The following is a 12,561-nucleotide window of genomic DNA, read 5'->3' as shown; positions in this document are numbered from 1 at the left end:
GACTGCTCTGGAGCAGTTCAAGAGCAAAGCAGCTCGCAGCAGGCTAACAACCCACCACGGACAACGTGTAAACCCCATCCATGGCTCTGGGAGGCAAGGCTCGGCTACAAGCTGTGTCCAGACAATTTCTCCAGGAGCAGTGGCCCTCCGGCATTGCTGTCACCACCTCCTGCAAGCTGCTCCTGCTGCTCTCTGCAATCCGTCCTCTGTTGCTCCAGCGTGGAAAAGGGTTGGCCAGTGCTGAGCTGAAGGCAACCTCTTAATCAAACTAAGAGGTGGGAGTTATAGTGTTTGTAAAATACTGTACAAATGGGAGGGTTTGATCGCATTAAATGAAGGATCGGATTCATTAAATTAAGTGGAAAGCAATGTACATGGATAATTTCAAGGGTTGAGGCTGAATACGGTTTTTAAATAGGAAGTGATCAGCCACTATACACAACACAGAGCAGCTCTCAAACATTTTTAATGACAGTATTTGTACACACTTTAGTTTAATTAACACATGGCACAAGAGAGGTTTGGTAACTAGGATGTAGTCTCACACCAGTCATCTCAATTATAACACATGAAATTTCAAGCATCAATACACCAAGAAGAACGTCACTCGTCCCTGCCCAGCAAGGTCTGGTGATTTGAATTTCCATCACACCTTGTTTCTCTTGGAAGCAACAGTAATTCCTTCTCTCCAGATGGAGGAGTCCCCTTAGAAGTAAGTGGATGATCAGCTTCTCATTTGGATTTATTTCTTGTTTTCTGCAATCAAAATTAAGGGGACTGTGTATTGTCACTGCCCAGTGATCCACATTACATTTCTGACAGCTATGTTTATTAGTAAATATGTAGTAATTGCTTCCAGAATTAACTAGAGCTGCTCTTCTGTGTCTGTACGTGTAGGAGAGATTTCCTGCGACATATGATCCCTTTGTTAGCACAGCACTCATTAGACGCTGGAGAATTGTTGTAGGCGCAGCTGGGTTTTACACCTCTGCAGGTGCAGTGTTGGTCCGGGGGACTAACTTCAGAATAATCGGTTTCTCTGGTGTTAAGAATCCCCGTGAATTCAGCTTGAGAGGGATCTGCAACAGTAAGAGGAAAAACACACTTGGAGATAGACAAATTAACTAAATAAGTAGAGATTAAAGGAAAGAAACTTGGCCATGGTTTGGACACAACTTGATCCGTAGTGCCTGAAAGTGCACGGCCCCTGAAAGTGCAAAGCATCGGGTGTTAGCACCCACAGTGAGAAACCAGGCACCTGGCTCTTGGCATGCGAGTTTCAAAACCTAATGTGCTCCTCACCTGAGTTTCTTTGCAGGTCTGGAAGGTGAAATGTTGCAATAGGATGGCGATGGCAACTTTCAGAGTCAGGAGAGCAAACCGCATCCCAATGCAGTTCCTGGGACCAGCTCCAAAGGGCAGGTACGTATACGGGTCTATGGCCTCTTTGTTTTCCTTACTGAACCTGGATAATTACATGGTTGGGGAAAAGAAATGAAGGCAGCAAAAAACCAAAAAGCTACGTATCTGTATTACTTATCCAGAGATCTCTTGCTGGCGCCCTACAGAGACTGCTTTGTTTTTTCACTAAGGTGTCTCAGCACGCCCTGGCAATCGAGTGCTGTGTCAGAGCCCTCGTCCAGGACAGGGTGGGATCCCACTTGAGTGTTTGATTTTAATTCTGTCCGTCCAGACTAGTAGAAGTTGGAAGCAAGGTGAAAATCTAGGCAACATGCTCTCCTGAAGTAACTGATACTTCCTATCTGTTGTATTTAGTGAGAGAGACACCAGGAGTCATCTTGGTTAGGAGCAGCCTATAGCTTCAGCTTTCCTGGGAATGAGAGGTAGATACCAACTATAAGAATAACCAACTAGGGAAAAGTTATCACTTCCTTGAAAACAAGGAGGGAAGGCAACTCTGGAAGGATCAACTCAGGTATATTTGGTAGCAAAGCCTGTGTGAAGGAAACAGGTTCAGCAATGAAGATTATAAAGAAGGATGGCTAGCAGCTACAAAAACTCACCAACTACCCGGCCTGTCAGCAAGCCTAAAAATTGTGTACAAGATGTTTTGAGGTATCAGTGTTATTCTCCCAGTAAGATTATGTTGTTTGAAACCCTGCTTTATTCATTTTCTTCTTCAAAATGACATTCCCATGAGCCTGCAATTTCTCATTGGTATTGTTTGTAAAAAGATAGGAAGAACACCATTAGGAAGCTAATCAGAGGTTAATACTTAATTACTACGTGAGGAAAAAGCAGCATGATATTTCTTCCCTTTCATTATGCTTTTTGTACCTTTCTGGTCTGAACTCTTCTGGGTTTGGCCAGTACTCTGGGTTGCGGTGCAGAGTATAGGGAGGGATCACAACAACGGTTTCTTTGGGAATGGTCACTCCATGTATTTCTACGTCTTTCTTGCAGGTCCTCTCAAGCCGTCCTCCAAGGGGAAAGAGCCGAAGGGTTTCACTCAATGTCATGTCAAGATATTCCAATTGCATCATCGCTTCATATGTGAGAGGAGCCTGTAGGACGACAGGAGAAAGGTGACCAGGTATGTTGGCATGAGGATTGGATTGTTCTAAAATGACTGCTGAGACCAGAGTGTCCCCAAACCCGTACTGCCCCAACTATGACTCAGACTCACTGAAGAACAAAATGCAAGGTAGAAATTGCGTAATCGGTTTCATTTTCCATTCCTGAGTGATGGAAATGCCTGGAAATCCACATCCACTTGTGCATGGCACATGGGTTTGTGCAGTGGGGTGACCTGGAAGGTTTCAGCTGCCAAAAGAAAATCACTACAGGGCTAAGTTGTCTCACTGTGTGTCTCTTAGAGCTCTTGGAAGATCCCAGGGGGAGGGTGTTTAGGAGCTAAAGATTTCTCATTGTCTTGACTGAACAAGGAGGACAGCAGGGTCAGAGGGTCTTCACCATCACTCAACGTCCCCTTACCTTGTTGGGTAAAACTGTGTCGATTTCCTCCAGCAGTTTTTGCTGCACATCGGGATGCGTGGCCAGTTCATACGCCAGGTAACAAAGTATGTTGCTGGTGGGCTCGTACCCAGCAAATATAAAGATGAATGCTTGCGACAGGATCTCTGGATCGGTCAGGGCTGTGAGGAGAGAGGACGCGGGGAGATGAGCAAAACCAGTGTTGGCTGATGGTCTCAGCAAGGACCAGGTAGCAACGGGTGGGGTTGAGGCAGGTTTGTTGCGGTTGTTTTGTGATAACACATTTATAGCTAATCTGCTATCTGTCTGGAAAAAGTCATTTGACAGGGGAGCCAGATGTTTTCCCAGGTATAAATGGTTGACACAGCAGTCCTACTCCCTGGCAAAGGACCTGGGGCATTCCCCTTAGCCCTGGTGCTGGCAACAAGGGACAGAGACTTCTGCCTGGAGCTGGTCAGTGGAGATGGTGGTGACCCATTGAGCCTTTCTCTGGGAAACAGCTTCCCATATTCTCCTCGCTTTCACAGCCCCTGTTCCTGTGATGAGTATTTGGATGTTGTTACCTTTATATGAGTGATTTGCTTCATTGCTCCCGTGACTGGTTGATTTCTGGGACTCGATCATCAGCTGCAGAAAATCTACTCTGCCCTGAGAAGAAAAGCAGGAGAGTTTCTTTGGTGACAGGTCCCTTGGAGGGCTCAGATAAGCAGATTTCATAGCCTAAGCACAAGTTTTAAACTGAAAGCATCCCCAAAATGCACATGACTTCCTTACTGAAAAACAAAACACTTGCTTTTTATTTTGGAAACCTATCTGGTTTTTTTTGTGAAGCCATTGGGTGGGAGAGCAGTGTCTTGAATGAATTTCAGGGAAGGGATCCAAACTCTAAAAGGGAGAATTTTGCCAGGAAGCAGCTTCAGTTTTTGAAAAGTGAGAGGGGAAGGCGCAACCCTGAAAGGCGGTATTGCTGCTCTTGGGCTGCTTACTCTGCTCTCTTGTCCTCTGCCTGATCTTCTTCAGGGAGAAGATACTTTGACATATTACAAGTTCTGCAAACCCAAGCTTAGTCCAATTCTACCAAGCCTTTATCTGGATTTAGCCTCAGATCATGGATGTACAAAGTCCACTTGCTTCTCTGCCAGGACTGGTCAGGTGAGGCTTTTCTGACAGTATTAAAATCAAGTGTTTACACTTAAGTAGATTCAGGGGTTTGTTGAGTCATTGTACTTTGGCTTCACCTTTGATATCATCACCCTAATTATATTTCACTTAGGTGTATTTTCTGCCACAATTGCTAGCAAATTCATGCTCACTTACCTTGTGAGGTTCCTTTTCACGATCCTGCCTAATTTTGGAGATGGATCTCATGAAGAAATCTACAGCATCACTGGGGAAGAAGCTTACATTAATCTTGGCCAAAAGAGGAATAACGAATGGGCATACAACTGAAAAACAAATCGAGAATAGAATCACACACTGTGAACAAACTCCACCTCATATAAGATAGCTATGGATGTTACTGAGGAAGTAATGATGCTACTGAGAAATTATTTCCTTTCTTGACTTCTTTACCTGGGAAAAGCCTGGACTTTGCCTTTTTTCTTCTTTCTCCTTCCCTTGGGATAGTTTGTCTTGATGCAACCCTCTCCCAAGTTTCTGTCAAATGGGCACAACTGAGCTGGGTGTAATCATTGCTTTGAGATGACCAGAGCATATGCCACCTTCTTTTTCTAAGGCACTGTTTTCTAAGGACAGGTTACTTCTGTACATTGTACAGCACTACAACAGGGATGTGGCTCAGAAGAGAAATATTGCAAATTCTGAATCCTTTTTTCAGACTGAGCTATTCACTGCCATGCTGTGCTCATACAAACATTTTCAAGTCCCCTTCAGAGCATTTCCTTCATCATAGAGACATGATCTTGAGCTTGTGTACAAATCCATAAAATCTACAGCACCAGAACCTCCTTTATGCACAGATCACAACTTTCCCCGTGTTTTAGCAAGGTATCTAATCTTGATTTAAGGTTGCAAGTGATTTAAGGTCCATCACTGCTAAGCTATTGCACTGCTAGGAAATTGCATCTAATTACAGTCCCCACTCAGCACTCTTCCCGAAAATGCATTTTAGATAGCACCACTCTCCTCAAGCCTCACAGCTGAACTTGCTTTTCAACCCTCAAATCATTTTCCAGCGCTTATTTGGATATTGGCTGGGATGTTCATATGTTTCTTGCATTGTGGATGCCAAAGGTGGAGGAAGTTTTTACCTATCTCCTTCCCAGAGTTTTAGCATGAAGCTAACAATGAGGAAATGATGAGACGAGAGCCATTAGGACTTCCATCCTAGCTAGTGAAGTTATCTAAGCAGTAGTTGATTGGTTAATGTATAGGATGCACCAGTCTCTGATATGCTTGCTAAAGTCGCACTTCGATAGTACTCTGACACCTGAACGAAGTTTTCAACAACAAAGTCACTTACATGCCAAGATGAAGAGTGGGTCAAAAAAGTCAAACTTGACCAGCTTCTGCATCTCTCTGACAAAGGGGTCTTTGGGGTTGTTCATGGAGTCAATGTTCACACCGAACGAAGTGCTGGTGACAACATCCATGCTGTAGCTTCCAAAGATGCTGAGGAAAGATGGAAAAGATAGACTGTGGTTAAATATTTGGAGCAAGTGAACATATTTTTTCCTAACGCCTATGTGACATTCAAATATAAATTCTCATAAGACTTCCTGCCCTGGTTTTGAAAAGGAAATTGAATATATGGTAACTGAAATGCACTTACAGTGAAAGGGATAGATTTTTAGAGAGCTTTGGTTTCAAGCCTGCATGGGTTTTGAAACTGGACAGCTTTTCTGAGGATTTTAAAACAGCATGTAGCTACATGAACGGGTTAGTGCAAGGACACCATGTGGCTCTCGAGCATGTTAGCTTCTTGGGGAGGGGTGGTAACACACCTCGATTCGAACATGCCATGAAAACAGTCTTGTTCAACCCAGCACAGCCCTAGAATATTACAAAGTGCCCAAGCCCTCTCCTTATGGGGTTTTTGGTAGGGGAGAGCTTTGCTGGTGTGTGGCTACTGGTGTGCAGCTGCCCCTTCTGCATCTGTGCTTTGAAATTGGGGGTGACATACACAGGTTTTGTTCCAGAGCCCATATGGAGGGCACAGATGAGGACGACACACCTGGGGCCACACTACAGCCTCCCTCCCCGCTCCCCCCAGCAACAGGGCAAGTGATGGACGAGCATCCCACAGTGCTGTGTGTGGGGCAGAGAGGCCAGCAACCCCAGTGTCCTGTGGTATAAGAAGGTGGTGCACAGAGATCCTGAGTATATGCAGGGAAAACTGGGTTATCCTGGCGGATTTGGGGTTATCTTGGATCTGTAGATTCACAAAGCTGTGCTGGAGCATTTTTCTCCCCATCTAATTCCCTTTAGAAGACTTCTCTCTGGGTCTCTGCCTCTAGGAAGTTTTACTAACATCCCAGCTTAAATTTTCACTTTCAAATTTCCAGCCAGGCTTTCAGCTAGCCCCGTTCCTCATTTCAGAGGTCTGGTTTACCCAGCGAGCAAACTGCGTTGCCAGTAACAAATGAACCACAGCACTTGCTAACAAGGTTTGCTGCTTAGCCTGCTGCTCGTAGCAGCTACTTACTCCTTTACAGATAGAGCGTTGTCTTTTTCCACTCGCTTTTGAACATTTTTCACCAAAACTTCCCCATAGTGCTTCATTATAGGGAACATCTGTAACACAAACCAGATATGGTCACTTAAGTATAGTACATTTTACTCCTTTAAGACAGGCTTATGAAGACTACAGGGAGTTTCATGAATATTTACAAATAAGATCTTACTGCTAAGGTTTTATTTTAAGCCTTTTTTGTTTTAAATTAGGCATAAATTAAACAGGCCAGCTTAGTTGCCAGGCTCTGACTAAAGAAATCGGACCCCTGTGACAATCTCAGCCTGAAAACACTGTCTACTGACTTTCTGATTTAGTTTGGACCTGCTCCTCCGTGTTTTACCTCCTTTAGTTTCCCACTGGTGAAGGCTGGAGAGAGCACAGTACGAATCCTTTTCCACTGTTCGTCTTCAGCTAATGAGACAGCGTTGTTCAGCACCCCTGCTAGATCTACATGCTAGAGGGGAGAAAGGCAAGGTGTTAACCCCAGAAAAGATAGCGGCTTCCTTGCAAGGATGGGAATGTAGCATGCAAGTCCCTGCCCAGGCTATTTCAGGGACATTACTACTGGCAGCAGGCTAAGGCCTTACAAGAAGCCTCTCTCAAGACACACATACATAAATAATTCCCTTTCCTGCAGTAAACCAGCTGTGAGATGCCATTTCCATATCCAGAACAAGTAACCCAACAAGCCCAACACCCGTGTGTATGTGTGTACCCACACCTAACCGTGCCACCCAGAGCCTGCATCCCAGCTGGGGGCACATGTGCTAGCTGGACCCTTACAGATTCCTGAATGCTCACACAGACTCAAATTCATCCATATACATATAGGTGTGAGAGCAGAACTTGTCTGATGTACAGACAAACATCTTCCTCTGCCAGCCTGGGTATGCGGTCCCCACGCTGTAAGGCAGGGGAACAGTGACATACAGTGGCCATTTACAGTAATCCCTATAGTGCAGGCACTCGTCCCCTATGGGAACCCTGCCACATGCTTGGCATGCTTGTCTTCTCCTGTACTTTTTCTGGACTCTGTGGTACACCACAATGCTTCTGCTCTTACCCTCCGGTTGGTAAAGGTGGAGTAACACTCTTTCACCAGCACAGATTTAATGATTTGGGGATCCATGACAGCCAGCACAGGTTGCCTGCCGTCGTAAATCCTGGCAGGGGGAGAAGAGGAGACAGATAACCCCAGATAGTTGAAGTGCAAGGCTTGGCTGATGCCCATGAAACGAAATGTGTTAAACCAATGCTCCTCCATCACTAGCCTTGCTGTTCTGCAGATGTCTAAGTACAGAAATGTAGAAAGTAGAGATGGAAAAGGACTCCCAGGCCTTCTCCCATCTGGTTTTGTAAATGATAAAGGGGGCTAAATACCTTCCAAATTCACTGGGAAATGAGCAGGGCTCAGTCCCTCAAAGGACCAGATACTAAATGAAGCAAGTGTCTTCACTTTCTCCCCTGACTCTCTGTGTTTTTCCAGGCACTTAAACACATTACAGTATTAGAAGGAAACTTGTTCGACCCCTTTCAGGCTCTTGAATTGGGTGTCTGGAGACTTGGGCTGACAGCACTGAAATATCCTTGGAGATGAAACTCAATCCTTGGTTTTGTCCTTTTAAGCTGCCAATTCTGAATGCTTTCCTGGAACAGATGTAGATTAAGCGGATTTATGCACTTTCCTCCTTTATGTAAAGATATCTTTTCCAGACTCCATTTTGTAAAGTTGCTATAGGGACCAATGGATGCATTATAGAGGACATGCAAGTTTGTAGCCCAAGTTATAACAGCAGCCATAAAAGCCGTAGCAGATGTCCAGAGCAGAGCAATCATAGCTGCCCTAGCTCCCACCGCAGCAGGTAAGGATCAGCAGCACGAGGAAGTCGGCAGGCTTTGGATCTGCTTCTTCCCTCACTATTGGAAGTCACTCACATTCCTCTGCTGTTGGTAAACCGGAGGAACCTGGCCTCCTGGTTCCAGATTCTTCCTTAAGTAAATAGTAGTTTTGCTGCTGATTTTGTTAGGAGCAGGTGAGGGCCTTTTGTTATCAGCTTTAAAACAGCTTTCATAGTATAAGTCAAAGCAATTCCCATATAGCATGACAGTGGCACAGCCCTGCAATCATCAGGCTTTAATGTAAGCCACCACGAGCACGCTATCCTTGCTGTACTCATTGTGCTGGGACTGTCAGGGCTGCAGGCAGAGAAAAGGGAGCTTTCCTCATGAATTTTTTCTCCCCTTTGTACAAATTCTAGTTTTACCTTAAGAAGATATCAGTGATTCATACTCACCCCCAGACTTTCCCATATTTCTGGAAACATTCATTGTCAAACTCTAAGAAACCCTGTGGAAAGCAATTTTAAAATTATCTCAGAGAGGATGCAGCGGAGGGAATGATGTTGGAGATGGTTGGTTGGGAGGAATATCTGTAAACTGACATTCAGAGCTGTCTTCTGAGTTCTCCTCCTCTCCAAAAACATCATGAAGGACAGCATAAATGTACATTGTGCTTGTGAATGAGCTGTTTGCCAGGACGCCGGCAAAGGGCAGCTGTAAATCAGCCGCCTACGAGTGCTCGTTTGGAGATGCTGTAAAGGCAAGGCCCCGTGGTCTGTGTTACTGAGCCCTTACCCCGTGCTGGCCTTTGCACAACCTGTGTGTTAAAGCGGAGCTTGGCATTTGGACATAACTTATCATCGCCATGTATCTCTTTAGCTACAGCCGTATGAGCAAAGGCGGATATTTCTGGAGCTAGGAAGGCTTCAGTCACTTACTTTGCGATATTCCAGGCACGTCCCAAAGAAAGGCAGAGGTCTTGGCCCAGGAATACCCAACTTCTTGAACAAACCAAACGGCCAGGTCCCATATCTGTGGGACAGAGAAGACAACCGAGTGCTACATCACCATGGCATTGGGGCTGCGAGCTCTCCTAAACCTGGAGACTGCAGCAACACCCCTTTGGCTCTAAGCAGAAGAGGTTGATCCAGGAGCTGGAAAAAAATGGCCCAAAAGAAAACTGCCCTGTAAAAACTACTTAATAAACATGGTAAGGCTCACTGCTGCCACACAGAGCTTCAGAGAGATCACTTTGATGTAAAAGCAGCTGTCTCCTAAAGGCATAGGTACGCTGGTGGAAACAGGACCTTAAAGCCTTTAGCAAAAGTCAAAAGAGGAGCTCATTGCCAACCAAAGGAGAGGCAGAAAGGGGAGCTGGAAGAAGGAACACCAAGCTTACATGCTTTTATTGAAGACAAATCAAAGCAGTGCCAGCAGTGATGTCCCAAACAAGGCTTTTGTCAAGTTGCACTTTAATTTCATTTATTGTTCTCCCTCCCCTTAGCCCGGCGTTAGCTCAGTGGTGCGTCAGGAATTCTTGTCTTGATGGTTTTCTCTTTAGATTTTATTGACAGCTTTGCAGATTTCTTTCCTCTGAAGCACCCTTTTTGGCAGCTGTAAAGTTATTACTTCTACCTCAGGGCCTTCTGTTTCTCAACAAGGGCCTGGGCTGCAGCCCTTTGAAGCTTGTCTTTGGCTGTGTTGAAAGAGCTCCTCAAAATATTTGTTTTTAGTTAGTAGCTGCAGTTTCCCAAGTGAGTGGTTCATTGCAGAAGGGATGTAAAACTGCAAAAGTTTGGCAGAGGGATGTTATCAGAGATCCTCTTTGGGCCACACAGCAGCAGCCGCTCAGCCAGCATCTTGGAGACGCTTTCCTGAAAAGCCAGTCTAGGCTGAGACTTAGGGGGGTTTCCCTTGCAATTAGTAATACTTTTCTAAATCTGGGGGACCTCAAATGATATCAGTCCCCCCAGCACAGGTTCTGCCAGAGCACAAAAGCAAACATCATCTTATGGTCCAGAGCAGGCAAAAACCAGGGAACGGAGTGTTCGCAGGTGCAGAAGGGTCTCACAGAGCTCAGTTTGTCGATGTTTAACCTTTTCTGTCAAAGGTTAATTCAGTACTAGGTATAAAATGTTTGTGGATTCTCATTTGTAATGTTTATGGGCAGCCAGGGCTGCAGGAGGACCAGGAAATGTCAGGCTGAGCTGGTTACAAAGCCCAGAAACACTATAGGAACGTGGGCTAGGCTTAATCCATTTGAAACATGGCCAGGAAAATGCAGTCTAATGCTCTGACTAAAACATGGCATGATTTTCTGCAGGCTGAGAAGGACTATTTAGCGTAAAGCCAGAGAATAATCATTACTTCTTACCATGGATGTGAACCAGAAATGCCTGATATTCCTTCATGTGTGAACTGGAACAGCATTGCCCCAGATGGACAAGAAGCATCTGAACAACCTCCCTGTGCTCATAGGCAGTGAAATTTCTATTTTAGCTCAGATATCAGAGCACAGAGATCTGGGCTTCGTCCCTTTTGCCACAACAAAATTGCAAGTGGCTGCAGAAGGTGGGAGTCTGGTAACCAGCAATCTTAGATGGCCACAGAGTTATTGAAATATGAGGGTTTGGGTCAATAATGAGGGTGGGGGTTTGGGTTTGGTTGTTGTTTTTTTTTTTTTTTTTGAAGAGTCTGCCCTAAGCAGGCTTTTGAGTGATCCAAATCACAGGAAAGGGTTTGAAAAACAGGGCTAAAAGTTTCAGAGCTTACTGAACTGCTGTGGTTGGAGCACTGCCAGGGCAGACAAATGGATTGTGCTCATGTGCACCACATTAATCATTAAGGTTTATGGCTAGCAACATAGTGTCTCTGCCTAAGGGCTTGTCAACACTACAAAGTTTGTCAGTCCAGCCTTGTTGGCAGGGGCTGCTAGCGGAGATGCTGTATGTCCCAGCAGAAGGGGGTTTTCAGCCAGCCCTGCTATGCTGCAGCGCTGAATGGCATCAGTAAAGTGGACAAAAGCATTTTCTCGCTAGCACGGCGTCTCTGAAGCAGCGGGGTACGCTTCTGCCTGCCGGAGTTTGTCTGAAAAGCCAGGAGCAGGGAGCTGACCTTGCTCTGGGCTTCATTTCTTCCCCCAGCAAGGGTGGGCTGTGGGGACGGGCATAGGATGCTGTCCCTGCAGGCGTGTGGCAAATCTAACTTCTGCAAAGCATCCCTCCTGGTCCAGGTGCCCATGCGTGGAGCATCTTACCTGGGCACTGCGGAAGGAGTCAGGAGGAGTAAAAACTGATCCTATGAATGCTCTTTTTCTGGTGCCTTTCTGCTGCTCTCCACCTTTTCAGGTCACGCAGTAGGGTCATCTATTGCCTGCTCCCCTCCATAGGGCAACCTCAGTCAGGGAGGCACAGCCTTCCTGAGACTGTATTTCTGTGGAAAATAACCTAACGGATCACGATCCTCACTGAAGCCTGCACCCTGCTGGTAACGAATGCCTGGCACCATAATTATTCGATTATTGCTTTGATGCTCAGCAGCAAGATCGTAACAGTGCATGGGAATACTCCAAACCTTGGAGCAAGATCACGCATCCGTACGGTCTTTAGACTCCTCTGCTACTTCCCAGAGCCTCATTAGAGGCTGGAAATCTGGAAATCACACCTACCTGTTTGCTCTTCAGCAGACTAGTTGCATGAAAATGAACAATGGCAAGAACACGAAAACGGCACGAGCGAAGAACCAATAAAGAATATTTTACTCACGCTGCCAGGAGGGCTACGAAAATAAGCAAAAGGGCCCATGTCTCCGTAGAGAAGAAGGGAAGAAGGTTCATTTTGGTTCTTCTCTGGTTGGCTTTGAGTTCTGTCTTGATGTGTTTGTCCCATGTCTGTGGGAAGTCGGAGTGTTTCACAACGTGCAATCTTTCGTGTCCAATCACATGATTTAGGGGCTGTCCTTCTGCTGTGAAGGAGCAGGAGTGGAAGGCAAAGGTGGCAAAGTATGCTAACCTGAAAAACATGATTCAAGTGATAGATAAATGCCCGGCTGAACTATTTAAGGTTCAAATTATT

General features: G+C 45.5%; 1 protein-coding gene across 1 annotated transcript; it reads right to left on the bottom strand.

Annotated features, from left to right (window-relative positions):
* Positions 1 to 460: 460 nt before the first annotated feature.
* LOC127022391 (cytochrome P450 3A29-like) lies at positions 461 to 12,323 on the bottom strand. The gene is made up of 13 exons (XM_050905954.1): positions 12,253 to 12,323; positions 9,427 to 9,520; positions 8,944 to 8,996; positions 7,713 to 7,812; positions 6,990 to 7,103; positions 6,620 to 6,708; positions 5,438 to 5,586; positions 4,273 to 4,400; positions 3,519 to 3,603; positions 2,956 to 3,116; positions 2,299 to 2,525; positions 1,303 to 1,465; positions 461 to 1,079 (listed from the first exon to the last, which is right to left on the bottom strand). The coding sequence occupies exons 1-13, from the start codon at positions 12,321 to 12,323 to the stop codon at positions 981 to 983; spliced, it is 1,533 nt and encodes a 510-aa protein (XP_050761911.1). The 3' UTR covers positions 461 to 980.
* Positions 12,324 to 12,561: the final 238 nt, after the last annotated feature.

This window comes from Gymnogyps californianus, chromosome 15, assembly GCF_018139145.2.
Source record: "Gymnogyps californianus isolate 813 chromosome 15, ASM1813914v2, whole genome shotgun sequence".
Taxonomy (NCBI): Eukaryota; Metazoa; Chordata; class Aves; order Accipitriformes; family Cathartidae; genus Gymnogyps; species Gymnogyps californianus.
The sequence above is the reverse complement of the archived record's forward strand: the minus strand, read 5'-3'. Positions and strand labels throughout refer to the sequence as shown.